At 42.1% G+C, this 25,838-nt stretch overlaps 1 protein-coding gene across 24 annotated transcripts in view; it reads right to left on the bottom strand.

The window, feature by feature from the left end:
• OXR1 (oxidation resistance 1) overlaps positions 1–25,838 on the bottom strand; it is a 295,555-nt gene that overhangs the window by 66,544 nt on the left and 203,173 nt on the right. For 20 of the 24 annotated variants that reach the window (XM_074577654.1, XM_074577651.1, XM_074577647.1 and 17 more), the window contains one exon: positions 7,421–7,503. In XM_074577654.1, the coding sequence (XP_074433755.1) occupies positions 7,421–7,503 (83 nt within the window). Of the gene's footprint in view, positions 1–7,420; positions 7,504–23,347; positions 23,612–25,838 lie in introns of those variants that run through there. The other 4 variants (XM_074577672.1, XM_074577657.1, XM_074577669.1 and 1 more) reach the window with 4 other exon arrangements.

Raw genomic sequence — 25,838 nt, 5'->3', positions numbered from 1 at the left:
ATTTTCAGTTTAATCACGTAACTTTAAGTTTTCTTGACAACTACAGAAAAGAATGCTTTCTCTTTCAAATTCCCTTTCTTTTACTTAAATTTTCCAGGGAAAAGTAGGGCAGGGGGGGAAAAGTCAAAAACAAACATACGTTTTTCTTCATAGTGTATGTTCTACACAAAACTGTTTTGAGAAAGCCAGCGAATATCATTAGCTGACTGCATACCCGCAAGGTATCTTCTGCTCCTCACTCACTTCCTTAACAAAACCGTGAGAGCACCATGTCTTGTATGCCTTGTCAACTGTTGCTAGACTTAAAGATAGTTATCCTTTACTTCTGCTTGAATGATTGAACCGGGGCAGAAAGAGACCTGAGGGTAGGGTTGAGGGGAGGGAAGGAAGAGTCTCAGAGCATACATGTTTTAATAGCATTTGGTACTGCTTGCTCTGAGAGTAGGCCTTGACCTTACACAGTCACACAGAAAGAGGCAGCGTTTGGAACCAAAAGACTAAACCACTCTATTTCTGAAACCATACTGCAGTGGAGGTAAGTAATAAAACATACATTGGGCTAGCCTGCTTCCCACCACACTCGACTGTGTGTCATTCCAGTTGAATTAGTATATTCCATATAACCATGAAGCATTATATGTTTTGCCGACCACAGAATGTAACGAGGCACGTTCATTCTTCACAGAAGCAGCAAACATTTTGCCAGAGTGGAAGAATACATATTCACATTTTACAGTATTAGTTAATATTGCATGATTAAATATTTAATATTTTAATAATTTTTATTTGCATTGTGAGAACAGCTGGCAGAGGTCCTACTGGCTGCAAAACAAAAGTCGTATATAAAAAGTTAAATAATTGCTCCTTAAAACACATTCACACTTAGAAGTTCCAAAGCTTAACACTGAACACCAGCCCCAAAAGAATTCAGGAAAATAAATGTTTTCTCTTTATTAACTTTTTTCAAAGTTTTGTCATGTTAGGGAACACATGTTGACACTACAGGAATTAAAAAAAAAAATAAATAACTGACAGATATAAAGTAGCGAACTATATCCTTTAAATGGAGAAGTGGGCTGTCCTGCAAGAAGTGCTACAAATATAATGTACTTTGAAGGCTGTTAAAGTTCAACAGATACAAACAAAGGGCAGTTTGGGATACAAACATAATTAAGGAAGAATTCCTTTCCATACAGAGTTCATTATAATTTTCTGAAGGTGCATTTTTCAGGCTAGATTCATTGCCAAAGAAATGGCAATTAGCTTTTTTAAGACGAAGTTTAATTCTATTATGACAATTCTTCATATAGGAAGCCATTAAGCAAAACAAAGCAGCAAACTCCTCTCTCCACTAGTATTTCAGGTATGGAAGACTGTATTGTAGCATCTCTTAGTAATTCAGTACTGTATGATCACATAGATATGTGAAAAATATATGCCACTCGTACGCCACTTTAAATTGGTACTAAAGCAGAAATCAAAACAGGACCGTAACCTGACCAGATACGTACTACTTGTTCCATAGATGCTAACAAAACTGACATCCAAATCAAAGAACAGCAGCATTTCCATCAGCAGCTCTACATAATACAGCAGGTTTGCTAAAACAAACTATAAAGCAAGATTCAAAAGCTTTGCCTAATTCAGAAGTCTGCTCTCACATAAATGTTGGAGGACAGCAGTTAGTTGCTAGGTAAATATTCCTTAGGCATCACTTAATGATTGAAATATTTGAGATTTTAGACTAACATACAATATAAAATAAATTAATTAAAAGCATTCAATTAAAAACCACAAAACTTAAGCCCTCTGAGAGTGCACCCACTCTTTTCAGACTTCAGAAATAAAACCATCTGGTGAGATCGCTTGGCAACTAAAGGGTTTATCTCACAAATGATAAGCACAAGAAAGGCAAATATAAGCTGCTTTTTCTTATTTGGCTGTGAAGTTTGCACAGGCAGATCTCCACACTACATGGGATTTCAGAGGCGAGCACTGATACCTTCTTAAAACAAAGAAACTGTTCATGTAATAAAGACTTCCTGAAGTACCTCCCTAAATTCAAAGGCCTATTTTCCAATTCTCAGGCTTTCTACAGTTTCAAAAAATAGAATCTGAACTGTCAAAAGCTGAAAGAATAACTTTGTGAAAAAGCATAGTTTAAGAACTAACACACACACAAAAAAAAAGCCACACCACCACATACCACAGCCACCTCCCAGCTTTTCCAGTCATTTTTTCCCCATCAGTTCAACAGTGGAAGAGAGGGCAAAAAGTCATTCCTCCTCGCCCAGGAAACAAACTTTCTATATATTATGCACGTAGCTATTTAAATGCTATTCTGAATATTAAGAATTTTATATAAATATTTGGATATTAAAGCACTATACTGAGACTTCATGGGACAATTTCCCCTTTTAACAAGGGCAATGGATGATGGAACAGTGATTACATTGTTTCATGATTTTAAAAGAACGGCAAGATATGTTAAAACAGAAGTGAATCTCTGAAGAAGCAACCACCAGACGTGGAAACACTATTTTACTCCCTGAAACAACCTGAAATGGATTTGAGCAGGCCAGCTGGTGCTTCGAAGTGGTTCAACACAGCTTTGCTTCCTTCAGTATACTGACTTGAGTATGACAATTGAAAGATACTGATTAATGAAAACATAAAAAGAGAACAAGAATCACTTACTCAGGACTGTGTTAAACCTGAAAAAAGAAAAAAAAAAAAAAGAGAGAGACACACAAGAACTCTGCTTTGTACAATAACTTCCGTTGAAAAAGAGCTTCTTAAAATATAAGTAGCTTTCCTATACAGTAACAAGAGTTACTAGTCATCAACTCTGTCATGCAGATGTAAGACACAGAAGGCCTTACTACCTAGTTACTTCTACCTTATGTAGTCACATGTGTATATAAGTAAGCCTAAAATTATAAGTTTGCTAAAATCAGTTTTTACAGATATGACTAGATACAGAAAGGGCCACACCTTTCATCTTCCCTGTAAAATAAAATCCCAAATCAAACACTCTCTTCAAATAATTGTGTCCCTGTTTGAGCGGAGGTACATCCCATTAGGCCTTTGCCACTTAGGGAGCACTGCTTAAATACCCATGTTTGCCAGGTGTGCTTGTGTGCACCAGAAGACAAAGCGCTTCAGAGTCACCACTGTCCATGGTTCAAACTGCCTTCATTACTGTCAGTTTAGCAGCTGGCGAAGTTATTTAAAAAAAAAAAAACTTACGTAAAACCAAATTCTCTACTGGTATTTTAATGAACTTTACTGTCATTGCATCTCAACAACTAGACATAACTCATTCTTCCATTAAAAATTACACATTGAATACATATGAATCAGAGTGCACAAAAAAATATTTATTTATAAGTATTTCAATACTAGATGTCCAAGAAACAGAAAACAACAAAACAATGGTTTAAGAGTACTAAAAGGAACTAAAAACAAATAATAATTGAAGAGACAGGAAGACTAGAAAGAGGGGTGAGAACAAAAAGGAGAAGAGGACACAACTCTGGTGCTGTACTCAAGCCTTTAGAACTATCAGATTATGACCATATTAACTAATTGTTAATAGGTCTAATTCCTATAATATGCCACATCAGGAAAATGGAACTTGTAAATATCATAAAAGCTATTCCAAAAATAATTTTAAAATCAGGCAAAGCATACAACAGACAGTTATATGCCATCATTATGATTCACATATTCTGAATTCCCCAAAATTGGGAAAAATACTATGACAAGGGCATATACCAGAAGAGAGAACCTTTAGCGCACCCTATCCAAGCTACCCTAGGACTGAAAGCAAAATCCAGTTATTCTAGAAAGATATTAGCAGACGGTCCCCATTTCTCTGCTCTCAAAATAAAGATGTTCAGCAAGTCATTACAACAGGAAATTCCAAGTATTTGTGTAGGTTTGAAGTCTAGCGAACTTTCAGCTGCTTGATGGTCACCACAGAAACACTTGCCACCCACACCCCTTGAACTAAGAAAAAGGATCAAAACTTTCTCCTTCTTTTACCTTAAGAAGCTGACTTCTGAAGCCCCTGTAGTTTTGTTCTCATTATACATATCTAACTGGTTTCTAACTAAAACAAAACAAGAATTCATACCCAATTTCCATATGTTTGACTTACCACCAAGTAACTGGGAATCCACATGCAGAAGACCAGTATTTCAACACTGAGGACTCTGGCTTAAAACTCAGTCTTAAGACTCTGGTCTACTGTAGGCTTGTGTGACCTTCATTAACTGATACCAGGTTCTTCTCACGATCTGGACAACATACTCTGTGTGTTAGGTGCTTATCTGTTATTTCAGGAGAAAAGCACAGCCTTCATTCCCCACAGAGTTAAAGAGGAGGGAGTGAAGCAGGGGAAGAGAAGTCTTACATTGGAGCCTCCACACCACCAGTAAACCAGATCATCTACTTCCATTGCTCACTCATAATTTTGTTTAAACAAGTAGCACTTTTCCTGTATAGCCTATTGCACTTGAGAAACGTCTATAAATAGCCAATTATTTCGTTTTCCTCACCAAAAGGAAGAGGAGGTTAGAAGGCTCCTGTTGAAGTCATGCAACTGCTAGCATGCCGTTATCATTGGTGACCAGTGGCCAACACTGTTTGCTTACGCTCCTTTATTTACCTGTAGTTGGCTCTTCTAACACCTGTAGGCAGACACTGTTTATGTTCGTAGAATATCTAACACAAAAGACTTCTAATGCAATGTTAATATAATGAAATTATGTCAAACATGCAATGTAAAAATTCTATTTTCACAACACAAAAAGGACTAAAGAAAGTTCAGCTAGTAACAATAATTCACCTAAACTATCTGCTCTGTTGGTCCTAAGAGCCTGCTCACACGCATCATCGGTCTGCAGAAGGGGAAAACAATTGGCTTGGAAAACAATTCACCAACTGTGAATTCTGAGAAAACAGATAATAACAATTTGCATCTAATCTGTTGACTGGCATTCAGAAAACAAGAAACTATAATAACTTTAAAAAATTAATCTGTTCACTGTCTAAGCATTAACAGTGAAAACAAACTGGAGTTTTCTGTATCCTTTAAAGGCAGTCACTGAAAATGAACTGTGGCATTCTTTTAAACCTAACAGCCTGGGTAAGCTTAGGGCTTGTTTCCTTCACTTAGTAGCAATCTGCTGATATCTTCTTGCTGGTGCTACATACAGAACAGTAATTCCAAGTTTTTATGCTTTGGGAATTATAGATTAAAATCTTTAACGTTAACTGGTTTTTGGTTTTAGCTTTAAAGAGAAAATATATTTTATTGTTTATTTGTCCCCAAAGTAATGAATTTTCTTTTTCTTTAAAATAATCTGATGGAAAGTGTATTTCACCTTAAAAACCCACAGCTTGCATCAGTGAGATTCCATCTCACTCCAAACTTCAGGAAGACAAATAGGCCCTTCACTCCTAAAACTATGTAGTCACTGGAAAAACTAACACTTTAAATTATTACTAAAAAACCCCAAAGCAAAAGACTCCACTAACTTTTCAACAACACTGGCGGGAAGTCTGGTTTCAGCCTTCATCCTTCTTTTACTTCTCAAAGCAGCAATGCATGCAGATATATAAATACTTGTGTGCGTATATGTATGCGTGTGTGTCACTGCTTGGAGAGGTAGTAGGAAGGCAGAAACCAGACATAAATTCATCACTCCACACGGAATGAAGTCATAAATAGTAACAATAGTAAATTATCACAATAGTTACCAGACCTCTCTTATACGTGTAAGTGAATACAACCCTGGTTCCTAAAGGCTAGATCTATGTTTTTTATTAAAACATATATGCATGACACATAACCAAAAGCTCTGAAAACTTCATGTTAGTTAGGTACTTCATGAGTAAGATGTACAGCAAAACCAGACAGAATATGGCATTTGAAATATATTGTTCCACACACACAACAGGTTCCTTTAGAAGCTGGCATAAGTCTAAAGACAAAAAGTCTTTGATTCTTGTGAATTGTCTTTTTGACTCACAAAGAAGTGACACATACTTCAGTATATATTAAGAAAGTTATTTTGGCACACAAAACCCCACCTACTGGACAACAGAAACCTGCAGAAGTATATGACAACTTGACACAAAGATACTAATTTAAAAAGGAAAAGCTTGGTCCTTTAGCTTTGCCTGGAATCTTACATATCTAGGCAAATGCATGTACGTAGTGGCAACAGACAAGTTAAGGAATTTACTGACTGAAGAGGAACCCCAGTTTTACAGAGCTAAACCAGAGCATTTTTTTCCAATTATTTCAGACAAAATGGGGTTAATGTACTAGAAACAACGGTCACATTTACCTTACCATTCTTCAGTTGCCAGCATCTAAGCAGCAAGAATTATTTATTATTTTTTTTTATGAATTTCAACTACAAGGAAGTCTTTGGTATAGGCTAGAATTATATTCAAATTCCCAACATAAGCCACACTAATGAAGCGATTCTCACTCCAATACACACATTCTCTGCCTCTCTCCAAATGACTATCACAGCCTTCTCAGTAGTCAAGCCATATCACAGCTTTGCTCGATGTAACATTAAGAGTTAAGTTTCCCCTGCATCTCTTATTCTTGGAATAACAGAACACCAAGAGGTCAAGTAAAGACTTCTTTATAAAGAAGTTCTCATTTTTATTTTATCATGTCTGGCTTCAAAATCATTCAAAGATAACTGTAACAGACTTTCCCTATTTTAATGTCAGCCCTATAAGCGTTATTTATAGGCTTAATTATATTTCCAGTATATAACACAAGACAGATACTTCTCACTTCAGTTTCCCTTAGTAACCACAAATGTGAAAAGCTGACTGCAGCACAGTTTGAGGGTCATTTCAAGAACAGAACAGGCAGATAAAGGCTCCATTTTCAGATACTGCTGCAGAAAGATCTGTACAGTAAAAGGTATAGATCTATGAAAATTATTAAGAGAATGCCAGAAGGTCAGTATTGAGATATAGCTTCCCCCATCTTCGTTCTGTTATTTCTCCTGATGTCAACAGTTTAATAATAAAGCTGAAAGCAGGGAACTTGCACATGATTTTATAATTAATGTTGTTTACCATTTCTAGCTAGTTATCTAAAAGTGAATCAGTCAGATTGATTATCTTGGGTTTTTTTGGAAAAAAAAAAAAAAAAAACAAAAAAGAAAACCACCAAACTTAAAAACACCCCAAAGAAATTAAAAAAAGCATTACTCAAGAACATTAGTTAATTCCTGATTTAATTCCTGTCAAAATAAGCTATCAGATACAAAGAATTCTAAGATTAAAGCTAATGCACATTACTGTTGTGCTTGTATTTTGTAATGAAACTAAGTCTGCACTTGCTATGTAATGACATTCTAACAATAAAACAGTAACTTACAGAATATTCAATAGTCCCTTTAGGCTTTTGAAAAGACATTCGTCGACCATCTTTCTTGTCTGGGGTCTTCTTCTGGCCAGTGTCTGAAAAAAATTGAGGCAACGTGCGTGTTAAATTCATTTTCCTCTCTCAGTACTGTCACAGGCTGCTGACTACAGCCCCGTGGGCAGACATCTAATTCACCAGTTACACAGCTCGCTCCCAGTGACTCTGCCTAACAGACAACCGGCTGCCAGAATACAGACTTCATTCCTCTGCAATGCTTTAAGAATTCAACCAATATAAACCACTGATAACTGGGGATCAACTAACTGCGTAAGTACTTGCTGCTATCCAGGAAGCTATTAATGAAGGAAGACTAAATAGGAGATTGAGCCCATCAGGAAAGCAACATTTCTGGAACCACTGTTTAACTGGCTTTATATTGTACCCAGTCTGCTTTCGTATAGAGGGGAGACGATCTACAGTTCCTGCATGTTCGATCTAATCAGTTGGGATTTTTTGTCGCGGATTGACAAGTACAGAGTATTTAAAGCTTTTTTATAAAACAAAGAACATTAGTGTTTCACTTCACAATTATCCTGTCTATAACAAACACATACAGACTATAGATAAACCATAAAGATTCTAAATAAATAAATAACACAAGTTAAGCACTGTTCTTTTTATTGGGGCATTGTATTTTGATGACCTCAATTTCACAGGCCAAATCGACAACAATTTGTACCTGAAGTATACCCCACTTTTTTATACTGATTGTCTTGATATTTATGATAAACAGAATGCAACGGTGTACTTAGATGATTCAACAGAAAGCATTTAATTCCACATGTCCAGAAAAGTGTTCTTTTAACGTATCCATTTAGACACAAACATGCATTTTTTTTTGAGATGAATCTCTTAAGTCGGGCCTCTGTCACAAGGTCTCCACCTTCAACAGTTAAGTACCTGCTGCTAAGGAGCCCAAAATACTTACGTAAATGAGATACGTTAAATTTTCATGCTACAATGGGATTAGTTACACTCCTATTTTCATACATCCAAATTTCTCTAACTGAATATATTTAGACAAATATTTCAAACCAAACTGAATAGAAGAAACAAACCTTACAAAAGCTATTTTTTAAAAATATTTTAGCATGGTAGACTGAGAATGGAAATCTACTGTATGTCTATGTAATCCTCACCTGAGTTACTAAGGAAACTTGCTATAGATTGACAGTAACTTCCACGCATTATTATTTTTAATTAGTATCCTGACTTCAACACTGGAAAAGAGGTTAGACAAATACTTGCACGAATTTCATATACACCCTCCCACATTTCTATATGGATAGCTGAAACTATCAAGATGAGAGGAGAAAAATACCAACACAACACAGGAAGTTCTGCAGTGACAAAAAGTAAGAAACAAAACAAAAAAGACCCCACAACACCATAGAAAATATCTTACATTTGCTACATAGGGCAAGCTGCAGAGGACAACAAAAAAAGTGATTTCTAGCAGATCCAACATAAGTACTTTCCTGGGGTGTTCTTTATATAATAAGGAAATACACATTGGACTAATTCTACTTTTTTTAGATATTGAAAGAAGTCTGAGGGAGAACGTTCCCACACTTGCAAGATAAAAATTGATCTATAGATGGCATTAATTATGTTAAGTTTTTATAGCTACGAATGACTGTCAAGACTTTAAACCTACTTTTAAAAACTTTCTAGAAATTCTGAAAGTCTACAGATGCTGTAGTTTTGCATCCTTCTATATTCACTCAATACACTAAAGATACTTCTTCCCTTATTTACTAACTGCAGCTTTTAAAAAGTTACCTACAAGAAACCTTTATTTCTTGTTACATTAATAGATTTTAAAAGACCCTACAAATGTCTCTAGAGGAAATCAAGTCAACTCAGTAATGAATAAAATACACTAAAAGTTAGTGTGTAGACTAACGGTAGCCAACATTCTCCTCTTCCAGGTCAAATATTTTGTTACCAAAGTTTCTACCTGACCTTGCAACCCAACAGGTGCCCCCTTGGCAAGCTACTGAAAAACTCCAACAGCTGCTTGACAGGACCTGTTCCAAATTTTTCAGCCCACATCCAAGCTTTGCCAGCAGCCTGATCTTTTTCTTTCAAGAGCAGTCTAGTTCAAATACTCTTAAGTAAAAGTCAAAGGATTCAGCTGAAGAAACACTGATCTCATCCAGGATCACACACATGCCTTAATAACCTATACATAGAGCACTCCTATCGTAGAACAAGCATGTTCATCCTCCCCTGCCCCACTTCCCTGCATTCCTCCCCCACTATTAGATAGAAATAAAGAAGCCCCATACTACAAATGCATATACAAGACTTCGTTTGTATACAGCCCAGTGTTGTTTGTGGAGTTTTTTCCCTAATCCAAATTTAATTTTTCTTTTTCTTCTTACTAGTTTGCCTAAAAGCACCTAAAGAGTTTGCAGTGCCACTCAGAGGCCAAGTTATCTTCTCCCTCTCCAGTAATTCAACAGTAGAATGAAGTCTTGCGCAATTCAACAGTAGAATGAAGTCTTGCGCAAATAACCACTTCTGTCCCTTATGGCAGAAGTAAAAGAGGAAAGCTATTTGTTCTTCAGGGCAGAAGGGCCTACTGTGCTTCACAGCACCCTGGTAACTTCAAGAAAGTAAGAGCAACCAGAGGGTAGGGGTGGAAAAGGAAGGTCCCTGTTGAAGGCACCTTGGAGAAAAGTAGATGCTAGAAGAACTGCCACAAATTCCCATTTTTTAATCTGCAGTTTTTCATAGTTTTTTTTTTCTAATGCCACCGCCTCCCATACCTAGATAGTAATTCCTAGCCTTCCAATCAGTGCCCACTTTCATTCCTTCCCTCTGTAATAGCTTTATTTCCCCCTCACTACATGGATAGAGGATTCAAGTGTTTCATAACCCAAGTCCCCCTGAGCAACATGTGCGCTGACTACCCAGCTGGCCAAGCACCCGGCACAGCTATCAAACACCCACAGCCCGAGCACTTGAGCTGTCTGTTCCTACAGAACCCCTCCATTTCACCTAACGTCTCAGAAATAAAACTAGGAGGTATCTCAATTGTGAAAACAGGTCAGAGTAGCAGAGACATGAATACAACCTCCCTGATGGCAAACTACAAAGCTGTTCTCAATGATCTCTTGACAAATGATCAGGCTACCTATTTTTGAGAGGAAAGTAAATCTTTCATCCATCCTTGTGCTCCTAGTATTCTAGGAAGCATGTGAAAGTAGAACCAATTCCCAGCATAGGATGTAGCGGCCTGATAAGACCTCAGCACCAATGGGAATCGGTCTCATCCTTTCATTTTACTTATTTTCCTCATGATAACTCTGTTGCACATGGGCTCATCTTGCTAGGCTACACACAATCACTACCTCATCTGCCAGCAGTAAGCCAGTGAGACTACCAAAGGGTGATGTTCTCAGACCACAGGTATAAGAAAAACCTGACACCACCAACCGCCCTGTGCACAACCTCAAGAGTCAACAGTAACTTGTGTAACAAGGGAATCCGTGGGACTGGCTTATCACATCTCTAGCCATGCTGGTTTAGACAGAAACAAGACCAGATCTTTTGCAACATCATGGCTGATGCTTTAATTCTGAACTACCATTTCACAGGACTGGGCCTCCACAACAGCTTGAAACACTGAAGTGAAAAAGTATGTCAGATGCACAAATTACAAGAAAATATTACAACTATCTAGGATTTAGAAGACTAGAATAGAAAGATACAGAAGGCAGTGGTCAAAGGAATTAGCTGGATGGTCACACTCAAAGGGTTGCAGTAAACGGCTTGATGTCCAAGTGGAAACCAGTGACAAGTAGTGTTCCTCAGGGGTCTGTACTGGGACCAGTGCTGTTTAACATCTTTGTCAGCAATATGGACAGTGGGATTGAGTGCACCCTCAGCAAGTTTGCCGACGACACCAAGCTGTGTGGCATGGTCAACATGCTGGAGGGAAGGGATGCCATCCAGAGGGACCTGCACAGGCTCAAGAGGTGGGCCTGCATGAACCTCGTGAAGTTCAACCAGGCCAAGTGCAAGGTCCTGCACCTGGGTCACGGCAACCCCAGGCACAAATACAGGTTGGGTGGAGAATGGCTTGAGAGCAGCCCTGAGGGGTTGATGAGAAACTAAACAAGAGCCGGCAACATGCTCTTGCAGCCCAGAAAGCCAACAACATCCTGGGCTGCATCAAAAGAAGCATGGCCAGCAGGTCGAGGCAGGTGATTCTGCCTCTCTGCTCTACTCTCACAAGACCACACCTGGAGGACTGCATCCAGCTCTGGGGCCCCCAACATAAGAAGGACATGGACCTGTTGGAGCAGATCCAGAGGAGGGCCACGAAGATGATCAGAGGGCTGGAACACCTCTCCCATGAAGACAGGCTGAGAGAGTTGGGGTTGTTGAGTCTGGAGAAGAGGAGGCTCCAGGAAGACCTTATAGCAGCCTTCCAGTACTACAAGGGGGCCTGCAGAAAAGATGGGGAGGGACTCTTTGTCAGTGAGTGGAGCAATAGGATGAGGGGTAACAGTTTCAAACTGCAGGAGGATAGATTTAGATTAGATATTTGGAAGAAATTCTCTACTGGGAGGATGGTGAGACACTGGAACAGGTTGCCCAGAGAAGTTGCAGATCCCCCTTCCTCAGAAGTGTTCAAGGCCAGGCTGGATGGGGCTTTGAGCAACCTTGTCTAGTGGGAGGTGTCCCTGCCCATGGCAGAGGGGTTGGAATGAGATGATCTTTAAGGCCCCTTCAACTCTAACCATTCTATGATTCTATGTAAAAGACACCAGACCAATATTTAGTCTGAATACTGGATGCACGCATACAGAAACTTAAGATTAAATGACTGTAGCATAAGAATGGTTACATATGATCATCAACATAACCACAGAGAAGGACTTACTGTTCCAACATATTTATACAAGACAGGAAAAAGATTTTTAGGAACATTATGTTTTAGGAACATACAGCTTTCAGTGAGGCAGCTTTGACCTTAAAATATATGATAATCATTGGCATTATTCAACTGTAATTTGAAGACAACAAAAGTTAAATTCCAACATTTATAGGTGAGTTCTACTAACTGCCTTCTGTATGGCCCTGTGCCACTGAATTTTGCTTGACTGGAAATATTCCTGTGGCACTGCTCATTTAAATTGACATGACAAGAGTGACATTTCTCATTTCTTAGTATGCCATCTGAGCTGAATTGTAGACCTTCAGTTTTCTGTTTGCTGATGCTTCTAGCACATCCTTTGGACTTCTGGCAATAAGAGTTGTACAGAGAACTCAAGATTTGTACCGTGAGTAACAATGTCACGATACATCCTAAGAACTGCTTCGGAGTATCTTCAAGCTTTGCATAGAGCAAAATATATAAATTTCCCTTTACTATTTTTCTGCATGGTAAGCTTAAACTTCAAATAACTTCCAGTTTTTCTCAGCTGCTGATCTCTTCATTTCAATGTTCACAGAAATTACAAAGATTACTTTTCCAGAGGAACATGTTGATAAACCGAAGAGGTATCCTTTGAGCTAAAGCAAGTAAATTAGACAAGTCAACAACTGAAGCAAATTGCTTTCAGTTAATGACTGAGCTTATTAAGGTCAAGAAGATGTGAAAAAGATGATTTATCTCTCCCTCTTTCCCCCCCTCCAAGGAGTACCGCAAGTTATGCATTAGATTTACATGTGTTTAAGAAAAGGCAGAGGCGGCAGTCTTGTTAAATGCTTGTCTAGTACACAATTTTTCACAGTTCTTAAAAAAAAAAACAAACATGCAGCGCATATGGGGTAAAGATTTTTAAAAACTGAATCACAAGAAGGTAAGGAAAGAAAAGTAGTCTTTCAAATATTCTCAAGTACATTGTTACTTAGCAGCACATGAAACAACTGTCTAATTGATAAAACTGAGGAAGCATAGATATTACGTCTTTATTTGATTAGTTCTGCTCAACAACAATTAGATCTTTATACTCTATTCGTAAAGAAACTCTTTTTCATAAAGAAAAAAGATTGAAGTAGAAAATCTTTATATTCCATAAGGCTTGGTGACTTGGGGTTCCTAACAGCAGGGGCTACATCTCAGTAGATCAACTGTCTCACTGACGCTTCTCCCCCTCCTGCAGATAGATATGCTTATGCTAATTACTGAAATATTATTTTCTGTCATCTTCCAATGTCTTAGGAACCAGAAACAAAGAGGCCCTAAGAGTAACCTGCAAGATGCTCGTAGCCTGCAGCTTTCTAGCCAAAATGGTAGGTCTTCAGACCAAGGCAGAGTCATAAACAATGTCCCCTTTAGTCTCCTCTTGCTAAGCAACTACTACTTATTCTGTGTTTCAGTCCTTCCTAGTAAGTCACGCTCTCAAAACTCTTGATCCTTATCACTGCTCTCTACATGATGCTTTTGTTCACATTTTTCTCAAGCAAAACCCCAAACTAAATGCATCCAAGACCTGTTATGTTGCATCAGCACTTCAAACACGTCAAAATAGCTTTTTCCTGCAACATAGATTCAGCATTAATTCAAGTTCATTTTGTGAGCCCCCTAACGCATGACCCTCTTTTCTGCCATCCACTCAGCTGCATAGCACATATGTATGCATGATTTCAGGATGAGAAACAATTCAATAGAAACAAATTTAAGGCAGGCCACTTCTCCAAAGGGCCGAGAGACATAAAGCCATCTGCATGCATGACTCTCCTGGTATGTGCATCACATGGACTTTCCCCTAAAATAAGATTTCACATTCAGGATAAACAAAAACACCTCACAATTTTCAGATTATGCCACGCCATGTGTTAACAATACAAGCTTCCTTCCCTGTTCCATGTAAAATATGTATGTGTACAGCTTAATGCATTAGAGACTACCTAACTGCAAGTTCTACCTACAGTACAACCTCTCTGCAGACCAAATGTATATATTAATGAAATCTTGCAAAAATCATGACTGCTCTACTGAGACAGCAAAGGAAGTTTTCCAGTTAGTAATTATTGTCCGTCCCTTTCAGATATTTAAGCCCATTTAGTTGTACATCTTCAAGTCTACACAATACCACATAAGCAGTTTGACCATCAAGCAGCAATATCACATTACCCTTAGACATCTTAAAGAATTTACATTTTGCCTTATCACACAAGCCAATGGTACCCAGTTTTTCTAAGAGCTCAAGTCAGTCATCTCATCCTGATGATGCATCAGACTCGTGCACTATAACTGCTTTGCTAACACACAAACAGGTCTACTGTGCATGTGAAGTTATACCCTGTGCTCCAGTAAACAACTTACTGCACAAGTTTATTGCATTAGGTTTGCAGATGATGTCAAACTGGGGTGACCAGTCAACATACTTGAGGGCAGGGTTGCCATTCAGAGGGACCTGGACAGGCTGGGGGAACAAGCTGACAGGAACCTTATGAAATTCAACAGGACAACAGTCCTCTGCATGGGAAGGAAGAGCCCCTTGTCTTGTACAGGCTGACGCTGCCCAGCCAGGGAGCAGCTCTGCTGAAAAAACCCTGAAGGTCTTGGTAGGCACCAAGCTGAACACGAGCCAGCAACGTGCCCTGGCAAGGAGGGCCAACAGCATCCTCAGCTGTATTAATAGGAACAGAGCCAGCAGACTGAGAGCCCCAGAGAGAAGCACCTATTCTCCTCAGCTTGGCACTCAGACTGCTTTTGGAATACTGGCTCTACTGTCTACAATGTCTAAGAAAGACATTGATAAATGAAAACTTTCAGTGAAGGGCCACCAAGGTAGACGGGCACTGTAAGAAGAGGCTGAGAGAGAACAGAGCTTCTCCAGCCTGAAGAAGAGATGGTTTTGAAGAACTGTAACAGCAACCTTCCTATACCTTCTAGATAACTTCCCCACAGGTGTCAGGCTCTTCAGTGATGTACAGTGAATGAACAAAAGACAACAGACATAGTGGACAAACAGGAGAGCTTTTGACTAGATAAAAGGTAAAAACCTAATTGCCCAGAGCAATTGTGCAGTTTTCAACCTTGGACATTTTTCAAGGCCCAACTCGTCAGAGTACGGGGAAACCTAGCCTGAGGTCAGTCTTCCCTACTTTAAGCAGGACTAAACAGTCTTTCTTGCAATTCCACTTATCAGTAACTATGACTCCTCCCACGTTTTTCTGGCAGGCAATGCAGATGCATGAGGCTACCACCAAACCAGCCAGAGGAATATCCACACGTTTAACACAAGGAGGTGTGCTGCTTACTGACAAACAGAGAGGTATTATTCATACATGTAGTAACTTGAAAGGCAGCCATGAGCACGCAGGTTCTCAATAAAACAACAGCTTCAGAACTGTTTTAATGTTAGAAATGGGAATTAACCAGAAAAATTAAGATAAAAATGCAACATGACACATTAAAACAAAAATGCAATACAGTCAAAGGATACCATATTACTAGAACAAACTGTAGATTATAAACTAATGTAGCAATTGACTGAAACAGATATAAACTGAACTTCAGTAAAACATCTGACACATCAGAACCCTATCCAACAGTAAAAAACGGACTAAGAATTTTAAACTATGTCAAAAATTCAGTGAAAAGGAGAGTGAAATAGAAACTAGCAGACTGGAGGGGTATATTAATGAGTTCCCAATGGACTAGTTTTTAAAACAGTTCCATTGCACATCAGCAAACAAACTCGGAAGCGCAATCAACAGCAAAGGCTGGGCAAAAGGACACACAACAAATTCTGTAGCCCCAAAGCTTAGAGGAAAAAAACAGGGCGAGATACAGTAGTACAAAGCATAACATGAAGTAAAAGATCATTTAACATACATATACCCAGGAAATAGTCATGAATTTCTATAAACTAGTAGCGCAGAAGTCGGAAGAAGAGATTGTGCATACATTAACATATCACAAGATGACTGAGTCACCAGCCTGATACATTCCAAGATCACATTTGCTTCTTATGCTTGTACCAACCGAAGTATTTTCAGACATGAAAGTGAAGCATTAGCATCTTTGTAAAGGGTGCTGGTACATTTCACATGTGCTTCATCCGGAACAGTGTGTACAAGAAAACTTGCAGAATTGTGTCTCCCCAGTTTGAAGCCTCTCTCATACTTTATCATACACCCGTTAATTTCTTAAAAGTGAAGTATTGAATAAGGATGAAGTGAAGAAATAACCTACTTACTCTTATGCCTGCTTTACTCTGAGACAGATTTTCAGAAAGGAAGATACTAACTTTTACAGCAGGACTTGACACATGTACTATAATTTGGCCTTGCACATTTGCCCAAGTTGCAGAAGGCAAAGGCAGGGTCTATGAGAATGAAGAACCGCCCACTATAGGAGAAGATCAGGTTTGAGACCATCTGAGGAACCTGAAGGTACGTAAGTCCATGGGACCTGATGAAATCCATCCACAGGTCTTGAGGCAGCTGGCAGATGAAGTCGCTAAGCCGCTCTCCATTATATTTGAAAAATTGTGGCAGTCTGGCAAAGTTCCTGCTGACTGGAAAAGGGGAAACATAACCTCAATTATCAAAAAGGGAAAAAAGGATGACCCAGGGAACTACAGACCGGTCAGTCTCACCGCTGTGCCTGGCAAGATCATGGAGCAGATCCTCCTGGAAACTCTGCTAAGGCACATGGAAAATAAGGAGGTGATTGGTGATAGCCAACATGGCTTCACCACAGGCAAATTGTGCCTCATGAATTCGGTGGCCTTCTATGATGTTGCCACTGCATTGGTAGATAAGGGGAGAGCAACTGACATCATCTACCTGGACTTATGCAAAGTGTTTAACACTGTCCTGCACAACATCCTGGTCTCTAAATTGGAAAGGCATGGATTTGATGGATGGACCACTCGGTGGATAAGGAACTGGCTAGATGGCCGCACTAAAAGGGTTGCAGTCAATGGCTCAATGTCCACATGGAAACCAGTGACAAGCGCTGTTCCTCGGGGGTCAGTACTGGGACCAGTGCTGTTTAACATCTTTGACGGTGACATGGACAGTGGGATTGAGTGCATCGTCAGCAAGTTTGCCGACGACACCAAGCTGTGTGGCATGGTCAACATGCTGAAGGGAAGGGATACCATCTAGAGGGACCTGCACAGGCTCGAGAGGTGGGCCTGCATGAACCTCGTGAAGTTCAACCAGGCCAAGTGCAAGGTCCTGCACCTGGGTCACGGCAACCCCAGGCACAAATACAGGTTGGGTGGAGAATGGCTTGAGAGCAGCCCTGAGGAGAAGGGCCTGGGGCTGCTGCTGGACGAGAAGCTCAAAATGAGCAAGCAATGTGCACTTGCAGCCCAGAAAGCAAACCACATCCTGGGCTGCATCAAAAGAAGCGTGGCCAGCAGGTCGAGGCAGGTGATTCTACCCCTCTACTCCAGTCTGGTGAGACCACACCTGGAGTACTGTGTCCAGCTCTGGAGTCCTCAGCACAAGAAGGACATGGACCTATTGGAACGGGTCCAGCAGAGGGCTACGAAGATGATCAGAGGGCTGGAACACCTCTCCCATAAAGACAGGCAGTGAGAGTTGGGGTTGTTCAGCCTGGAGAAGAGGAGGCTCCACGGAGACCTTATAGCAGCCTTCCAGTACTACAAGGGGGCCTATAGAAAACATGGGGAGGGACTCTTTGTCAGGGAGTGGAGCGACAGGAGGAGGGGTAACAGTTTCAAACTGCAGGAGGATAGATTCAGATTAGATATTAGGAAGAAATTCTTTACTGTGAGGGTGGTGAGGCAGTGGAACAAGTTGCCCAGGGAGGCCCCACTCCTGGAAGTGTTCAAGACCAGACTGGATCACAGAATCACAGAATGGTAGGGTTGGAAGGGACCTCTGGAGATCATCTAGTCCAACCCCCCTGCCAGAGCAGGATCACCCAGAGCAGGCTGCACAGGAACGCGTCCAGGTGGGCTTTGAACGTCTCCAGAGATGGAGACTCCACCACCTCTCTGGGCAGCCTCTTCCAGTGCTCTGCCACCCTCAAAGTAAAGAAGTTCCTCCTCATGTTTAGGTGGAACTTCCTATGTTCAAGTTTGTGCCCATTGCCTCTTGTCCTGACACTGGGCACCACTGAAAAGAGCCTGGCCCCATCCTCCTGACACCCACCCTTTAAGTATTTATAAGCATTGATAAGATCCCCCCTCAGTCGTCTTTTTTCCAGACTGAAGAGACCCAAATCCCTCAGTCTTTCTTCATAAGAGAGGTGTTCCAGTCCCCTAATCATCTTGGTAGCCCTTTGCTGTACCCTCTCCAGCAGTTCCCTGTCCTTCTTGAGCCGGGGAGCCCAGAACTGGACACAGAACTCCAGGTGCAGCCTCACCAAGGCAGAGTAGAGGGGGAGGATGACCTCCCTCGACCTGCTGGCCACACTCTGCTTGATGCACCCCAGGATGCCATTGGCCTTCTTGGCCACAAGGGCACATTGCTGGCTCATGGTCATCCCGTTGCCCACCAGGACTCCCAGGTCTCTTTCCACCAAGCTGCTCTCCAGCAGGTCAGCCCCTAACCTGTACTGATGCATGGGGCAGGATGAGGCTTTGAGTAGCCTGGTCAGGTGGGAGGTGTCCCTGCCCATGGCAGGGCAGTTGTAACAAGATGATCTCTAAGGTCCCTTCCAACCCAAACCATTCTATGATTCTATCATTTGTCTTTCTAATGCACTGCCACTGCCTTCACCGTAGTACAGAGGACTGACAGGCCACATGGCTTACCAGATATACTGTGTATGGTTACGCGACTAATCAAGACTCAAAAGCTGATAAGAAAAAATGTAAACAAACCCACAAGCCACCTTTTTCAGAACTGAACAATCAAGGTGAGCCTGAGGGAGGAAAAAAACAACCAAAAAAATATCTTTTCATAGAAGGCAGCTAGAACAACTTCCCTGACAGGCTGGTTAAGAGGATTCTCTGAACAAGAAGTTCTGAATGACTGATTTTAATTTCTTTAAATTCTGTACTTAATGAGAAACATACTGCAGGAAGTCAAGACTGCCTGTGCAGTGCATCTTCTCCCTACATGAAGTGACCACAGACAGAAGCGAGGTAAAAACATCTAGGAGGGAAGAAGCATGAGACTCCAAGTATGGAAGTATATCCTCACAGAATCAAAGTGTTATCTGGAAGAACGCTCCTGAGTACATCTATTCCATCCTCCAGTTTGAAGCGGTAATATTGTCAACATCAAATTAGGTCAGCTTAAAACTGTAACCTGCCCCAGTGACAGACCACCCTCCTTGTGCTGTTTTGTTTGGGGTTTTGTTGGTTTGCTTTTTTTTTCCCCCTTTTTAATATTGTTCAATTTGAGCCTCCCAAGCCAAAAACTGTGGCTACTGCTCCTTCTTTTATCACCTCTTACAACTGGGAAAAGCATGCCGCTTCAGGTAGATATAGGTCACCTCTAAGTCGCCTTGGTCTCCTCTTTGCAAGACTAAAGCCCCTCAATCCCTCATATAACCCTCACAGGTCATATGCCCTATGCCCCTAAACATGCTGGCTGGACCCTCCACTGTTTCACAGCAGCCTTCTTTAACAGTGGTGCACCAAACTGAAGAGCATTTTCGAAGTACAGCCTCACCAGTGCCACAGAAGAGAAGTAAAACCATGTCCCTCACTCTGCTAGCTGCGCTCCCCATTTACACAGCTCAAAGCACACAGCATACTGCACCATGAGGCATGCTGTTGGCTCATTTAAGTAGTAAGTTTGTATAGATGAGACTCGAATTAAACTGAATGTTCCAAGTTAATTCCACAGTGAAGATAATCCTTAATCACACATTCCCTAAAGCTTTGAGTTGCATCTTAAAACAAATAAAAATGCATGCAACTTCAACACACTAACCTACAATATATACCAATAAACAAGAAAGCTACATTCTGTTCTGGCTAAAGTTTCTAGGTAAATCTAGGCCTTGAATACATACATAGCAGCTCTTTCTGGAAATTATCAATAGACTAGAAGTTATATTTCAAAGCCTACAAGGCTTTTTTTTTTTTAAAGGAATTTTATACTCTGAAATTATTGGTAGCGCCTTTACTAAAGCCAGATTCTTTCTCTAGAATTTCTGGTTCTCCTTGCATTTTTATCCTCCACCACAACAACGAATAGACAAAATAGCTTTCTAAAGTTATTTCATGGACTTAGCTGCTGACACAAACAATGTAAACTGGTTAAACAGGTTTACAGCCTCCTATGGCACTACTCAGACTCCCAGTGTCTCCTTCTCCCTACTAAGAAATACTATAAACTGTTCTGCATGTACCCAAAGAAGTACACAGGATCAGAACAGAGATTTAAGGTCCAGCATTTCACTATACTTGCCTCCCTGAACTTGGAAAATTTATAGAGCAGCTGTTCAACTGTTTAGAAAGACAAGCAAAAAAACAGTAAACATAAATTTACTAATATTACATGAATAACATTGAGATACTTATATTGTAGAAGTGAAGTTAAGAATAATTAAGAATAAAAAAAAAGGTTGTTTTTCTGTTTCAGGAATGTGGAAACAGGGATTTAAGGTATTTATGAAAAACTATTCTTTTAAGAAGTAATGCATAGATACGACTGAACCATGCAAAGAAAATGAACACTGGAAAGATGCTTCTGGAAGCCTTAAGTGGGAAAAAACAGCTAGAGTAATAGGTAGGCCTGGATCCAGAACACCGCATACAGACATTGAACATTTGGAGTAGTTAGAATTTGCCATTAAAGTTTAAGTTAATGTCAGGGGACCCATCTCTAATTAAAACAGAGGCTGGATTTCAACTTATTGTAATCATTGTTACAGCTTCCACAGCCACCAGGGCACAGGCGGTATGTGAAAGCCAGCAAAACGCTTGCCAGAAGAATTCTGTAATCACAAGAATTTGCTTCTGCCCATAACTGACAGAAACCCCATGAAAGGGCCAGGATCTAACCGACTCACGGTGTGCTTTGCCTAGGTTAGGAAAAACCCAAAAGGCATGGTTCTGTCAAAAGGGCACATCAAATTCTATACACACAGAAACCCACCCTGCATTCCAGAACTGCAGTCAGCTTTCATTAACATTATTTAACATTGTCATTAACATGTCATTGTACATTAACATGAATTTCAAGTACTACATAATGAAATTATCTGAGGAAATACACTTCCTGCTCAAAGCTAGGGAAACCCCAAAACATTATAATACACTCTAAGTTAATCCTTTGTCCCAGACCAAGAGGGGAACTACAGTCACAGAGAGCTTCTCCCTCCAACAAATCACACGTATCACAGGGAACGATGCTTTAGACTAACAGCTGAACACACGGCCTTGTAACTGATCAGAAGATGCTAAAGAGTTTTACTGCCATTCTGCTTCTGCAAAGGAGTGTAAGTAATCTTTGTCAACAAGCCTTTAACAGTCTGTAGAGGCCTATTCAAGGTACTTCACCTCACTGCTGAAACAAAAGTTGCTGTGTCTTTCTCTCCCTGTATGCCTTGGGGGAGAGGGACACGAATTAAAGAAAGAAAGGGTGGCACTGTAAATATAGCTGGTTACCTATTATCGTTTCTGTGACCCAAGGCACACAAGGAGACATCATCTACATCTGAGACTGCATGGGCATCCCTGCTGCCTTGCCCACTACAGTGAGTACCAGATTGTGTTTCTCTGGATAAAGAACTCTTCCAAATACTCTTCCGAAATAACTTAAACTAGCAAAGGAACTTAATGGTCTTTATACTACCTTTCAGCAGAGACCCAACTTCAACCTTATGTACAGACAATGACAAATGTGTGATCATCCATTTAGCACAGAGCTTTTTGAAACAGAAAAAAAAAGGGAAAAGGTTTACTATTCATTGCATTCTGCTCTTCAGATTCTTAGAAAGCATTTTCACAAACTTAACTTTGTATATCTTTTTTTTTCCAAGCACTCCTTAGACCATGCTGCTTTTATTAGCTATGCCATGGTTTGTTTTTAATTTCCAATTAATAGTGACCCTAGAGTCCGGTCCTCTTCTGCACAGTCTGTGTGCATCCGCTGTCCACCCCTCCAGTTTTCATAGCACTTCTTACCAATCTGAGTACTCACTGCAGATGAGTAAGTTACAATACCCGTACTTACAGCCACACGGCATCATCAAGAAAGGGGGTGACAAAAGCAGCCCTTTTACCCCCAGGCACGGGACAAAAAGTCACTTACTGTCTCCTGACTGACCTGTTTGACTACTAAAAGACAGAGGTACTACTTCTGCCCTTACCATCATCAAACCTACTTCCAAAGTGCTATTGACGGTTCCTCAGGAGCACAAGAGGCAGAAAACACCTTGTACACAAAGGAGACCTCAAACCTAGCAGCTTGTGCTCCACTTGCTTTTCCTCACCCTGGACAATGAGGTCCTAAGAAAACGGGATGGGGGGGAAGCATGTAATGAAAGTGAATGCCGTAGTACTGTCACTGAAACTTGGAAGACGTACAGCAAGAACAGAATAGGTTTTTTGTTATTAGACCCGTGTTCTGGTGCAACCCCTCCGGGGCGCAGCCTCCGCTCGGGCCGCAGCCCCGGTGGGCCAGGCCGCGGCCCATGTGCCGCCCCCGCCCCCCCTTCCCCACCGCCTCCTCCCGCGGCGGCCGCTCGGAGCCGCCCCGGCGCGGCCCGCGGAGCAGAGGAGAGCGGGCCGCTACAGGTCTGCCCGACAAGGCTGCGAGCCAGGGGCACGGCGGGGACCCGCGGGCCGCCCCCCGCCGGGGAAGGGACCCTCTCCCCGTCCTGCTCCCGCACCCTCTCGCTTCCCCCGGGGCTCGCTCCCTTCCAGGAAAGCTCAGAGGGGGCGAGAAGCCCCCGGTGCCCGGAGAAGCCCCTGACCGAGCGCTGCCCCCGCCGCCCCCCGCACGCCTTTCCTTCCCCGCCGGTACCTGGCGCCGGCTCGGCGGGGCCCGCTGCCTCGCGGCTCCGGCCGTCCTGGAAGCGGACCTGGCGGAGCCCGCCGGGCACGGCCCCCCAGAGTCGGGTGGCGGTGCCGCGCAGGAGGCGACCGCCCTTGCCGGTGAAGGCGGTGAGGTAGTCCATGGCAGGGGGCTCTTAACGCCCGGGGGGGCCCATGGCCGGGCCGGACACGCAACTCGGCGCGGTCGCCAGCCCCGCTCCACAACTTGTGCAAACTTTGGGGCTCGGCCCCGCCTCCATTTAAAGGAGCCGCGGCGCCGCCGCCGGCGCTGGGCGCGGAGAGGCGCGACCCGGGGGCCGTGCGGGGACCGGGCCGTGCGGGGAGCGGGCCGTAACCGCCGGAGCCGAGGGGGCACGCGGGGGGTCTGCGCCCGCCTCCCCCCACCTAGGGGTGCGCCGGGCCGGGGCAGGCCCACGGGGCGCGGCGCGGGGTTGTGCGGGGCGTGCAGGCCGCGGCCGCCCTCCGACGGAGGGGTAGCGTCTCCTCAGCGTGTGGCTCCTACCGCAGCCGCCTCCCTCAGCGCCCCGCAGCCTTCAGGGCTCCCCGTTCTTCCACAAGACGGCGTAGGGGGGAGGCGGACCTCCCGAACTTCCCTCCGTCGCAAGAAGACGGCCCGCCCGCGGCCGGGGAAAGCTCGTGGGGGCGTAGGCCCGAGGCGGTTCATGAGAGCCATGAGCAGGAGCGGTGGGCGCCTGGGTCTCCTCACCGCCTCTGCGACCAGGACGCTGGGGACATTGGTTCCTTCCAGGCTCCCGCAGGCTCCTGGCCACCTGTACATCTTTATGAACGCAGTTTGGGGTTTGAGTGAGGTTTTGTGAAAGCGCAAGAAGAAATTTTTCACTAGGAGGGTGGTGAGGCACTGGAGCAGGTTGCCCAGAGGTGTGGATGCCCCTTCCCTGGAATTGTTCAAGGCCAGGTTGGATGGGGCTTTGAGTGGGTCTAGGGGGAGGTGTCCCTGCCCATGGACCTCTCTAAGGTCCCTTCCAACCCGAACCATTCTGTGATTCTATGATTGCTTTACAGTGATGTGCTGCGAAGCTTTCTATTAACTTTTAGCTTCACGTCTCTGCTTCCCTTTACTAAGAAGCATGAAAACCATGAATCAAGGCAACCTCTTACTCTTAAATCTCGCAGTTTTGGATATTAAGATGTTTTACCACAGCACCTGTAAAACACCACCACGCGTGTGGTTTTGCTGTTTCACCTTTGATCACTCACATTCTTAGACTTTACTGCCATCTGGGATGCCACCGTCCTTGCTGTGCTCGCCTAGCCATGTCCCTTGTCCTCCTTTGTGTGTTAGCCAGCTTTGATACCTGGCTCAGCCTTTGAACTCTCCACGTCACTTCAGTCTTCCAGCAGAACTTACTTCATATACGAATGTGTCTTTCTTTTTGAAAGAGGCATTCGATTTGTGGTGTTCATTTGTACCCTTGAATTCTTCGTCCTCACAATTCTTGAAACTTTTAAGGTTTGAAGAAATAAAACCAGTTAGAACGTGATCCAACATTTTAACAGAGAAAGAAATATCTCCGGCATTGAATCTCATGATTAAGATCTGCCTTATGACGTGTGTTCTGCATGTATTGAGGCTGGAAGAACAGCCATATCATTATATTTACAACCTGTGCCATAGACCTTAATAACGCAGAACTGTAAGCTAATGTGTTTATATTCTAATCAGAGTATGATGTAATTATATGCTGCATCTAGCTGAAAATGAAAGCATTGTTTAATAAAAAAAATACTCTTGTTGAGCCAAATCTATTGTGTACATGCAGAACGGAGGAACAAAATGCTGAGCTATCTCAACTGCTATTCACTTGTAGCAGCTGCTCAATTAAATCAGAGTTTAACGTCAGCATTTTGGAGTGCTGATTTCTGAGGGTTACTTGATGTAAACAGTACACTCAAATCAACCTTTCTACTACTTAAATCAGTTCCTTCTTGGGAGATAATGATGTTCAAGACTTTTTTCAAATAAAACCTTCTCACGGAAACAGAACAAGAAATTTTCAGCAGAATGAGCTCTCCCTCCCTCCCCCTGAAACCTGCCAGTAGAAATGGGTGTGTAATCTGTCTGTTCCAGGACTAATGAATAAATCAGGAACTGCGGAGTCACTGCATGGTCTAAGTACCACTAGATGTTTAGTATATAAACTATTCTGCCTACCAGAGCTGTCTTGCCCTAAACACTGTAATTAGTTTTCATTTCATTACAGTGTTTCTGCTAAGAAGAAGTTATAGTTGGTCTTTTGCCCCATTGATTCTATTTTAGGCAAAATGTAGCTACGTCTTTGCACCAGGAATGAGTTTACAACTGTGGTGGCTCAGCACTTCTGAAAATTTGAGCTGGCTTGTTCACCAGTATTCTAGCCACATATGCGTCTCTGTTACTGTACTCATTGCATGTATTTCCTCTGTGGTTTGAAATAGTTCTTTTTGTCTCTTTCAAGCCC

The sequence above is a fragment of the Larus michahellis genome, chromosome 2 (assembly GCF_964199755.1).
Source record: "Larus michahellis chromosome 2, bLarMic1.1, whole genome shotgun sequence".
In the NCBI taxonomy this organism is placed as follows: domain Eukaryota; kingdom Metazoa; phylum Chordata; class Aves; order Charadriiformes; family Laridae; genus Larus; species Larus michahellis.
Note: the sequence above shows the minus strand (reverse complement) of the source record. Positions and strands in the feature narration are given on the sequence as shown.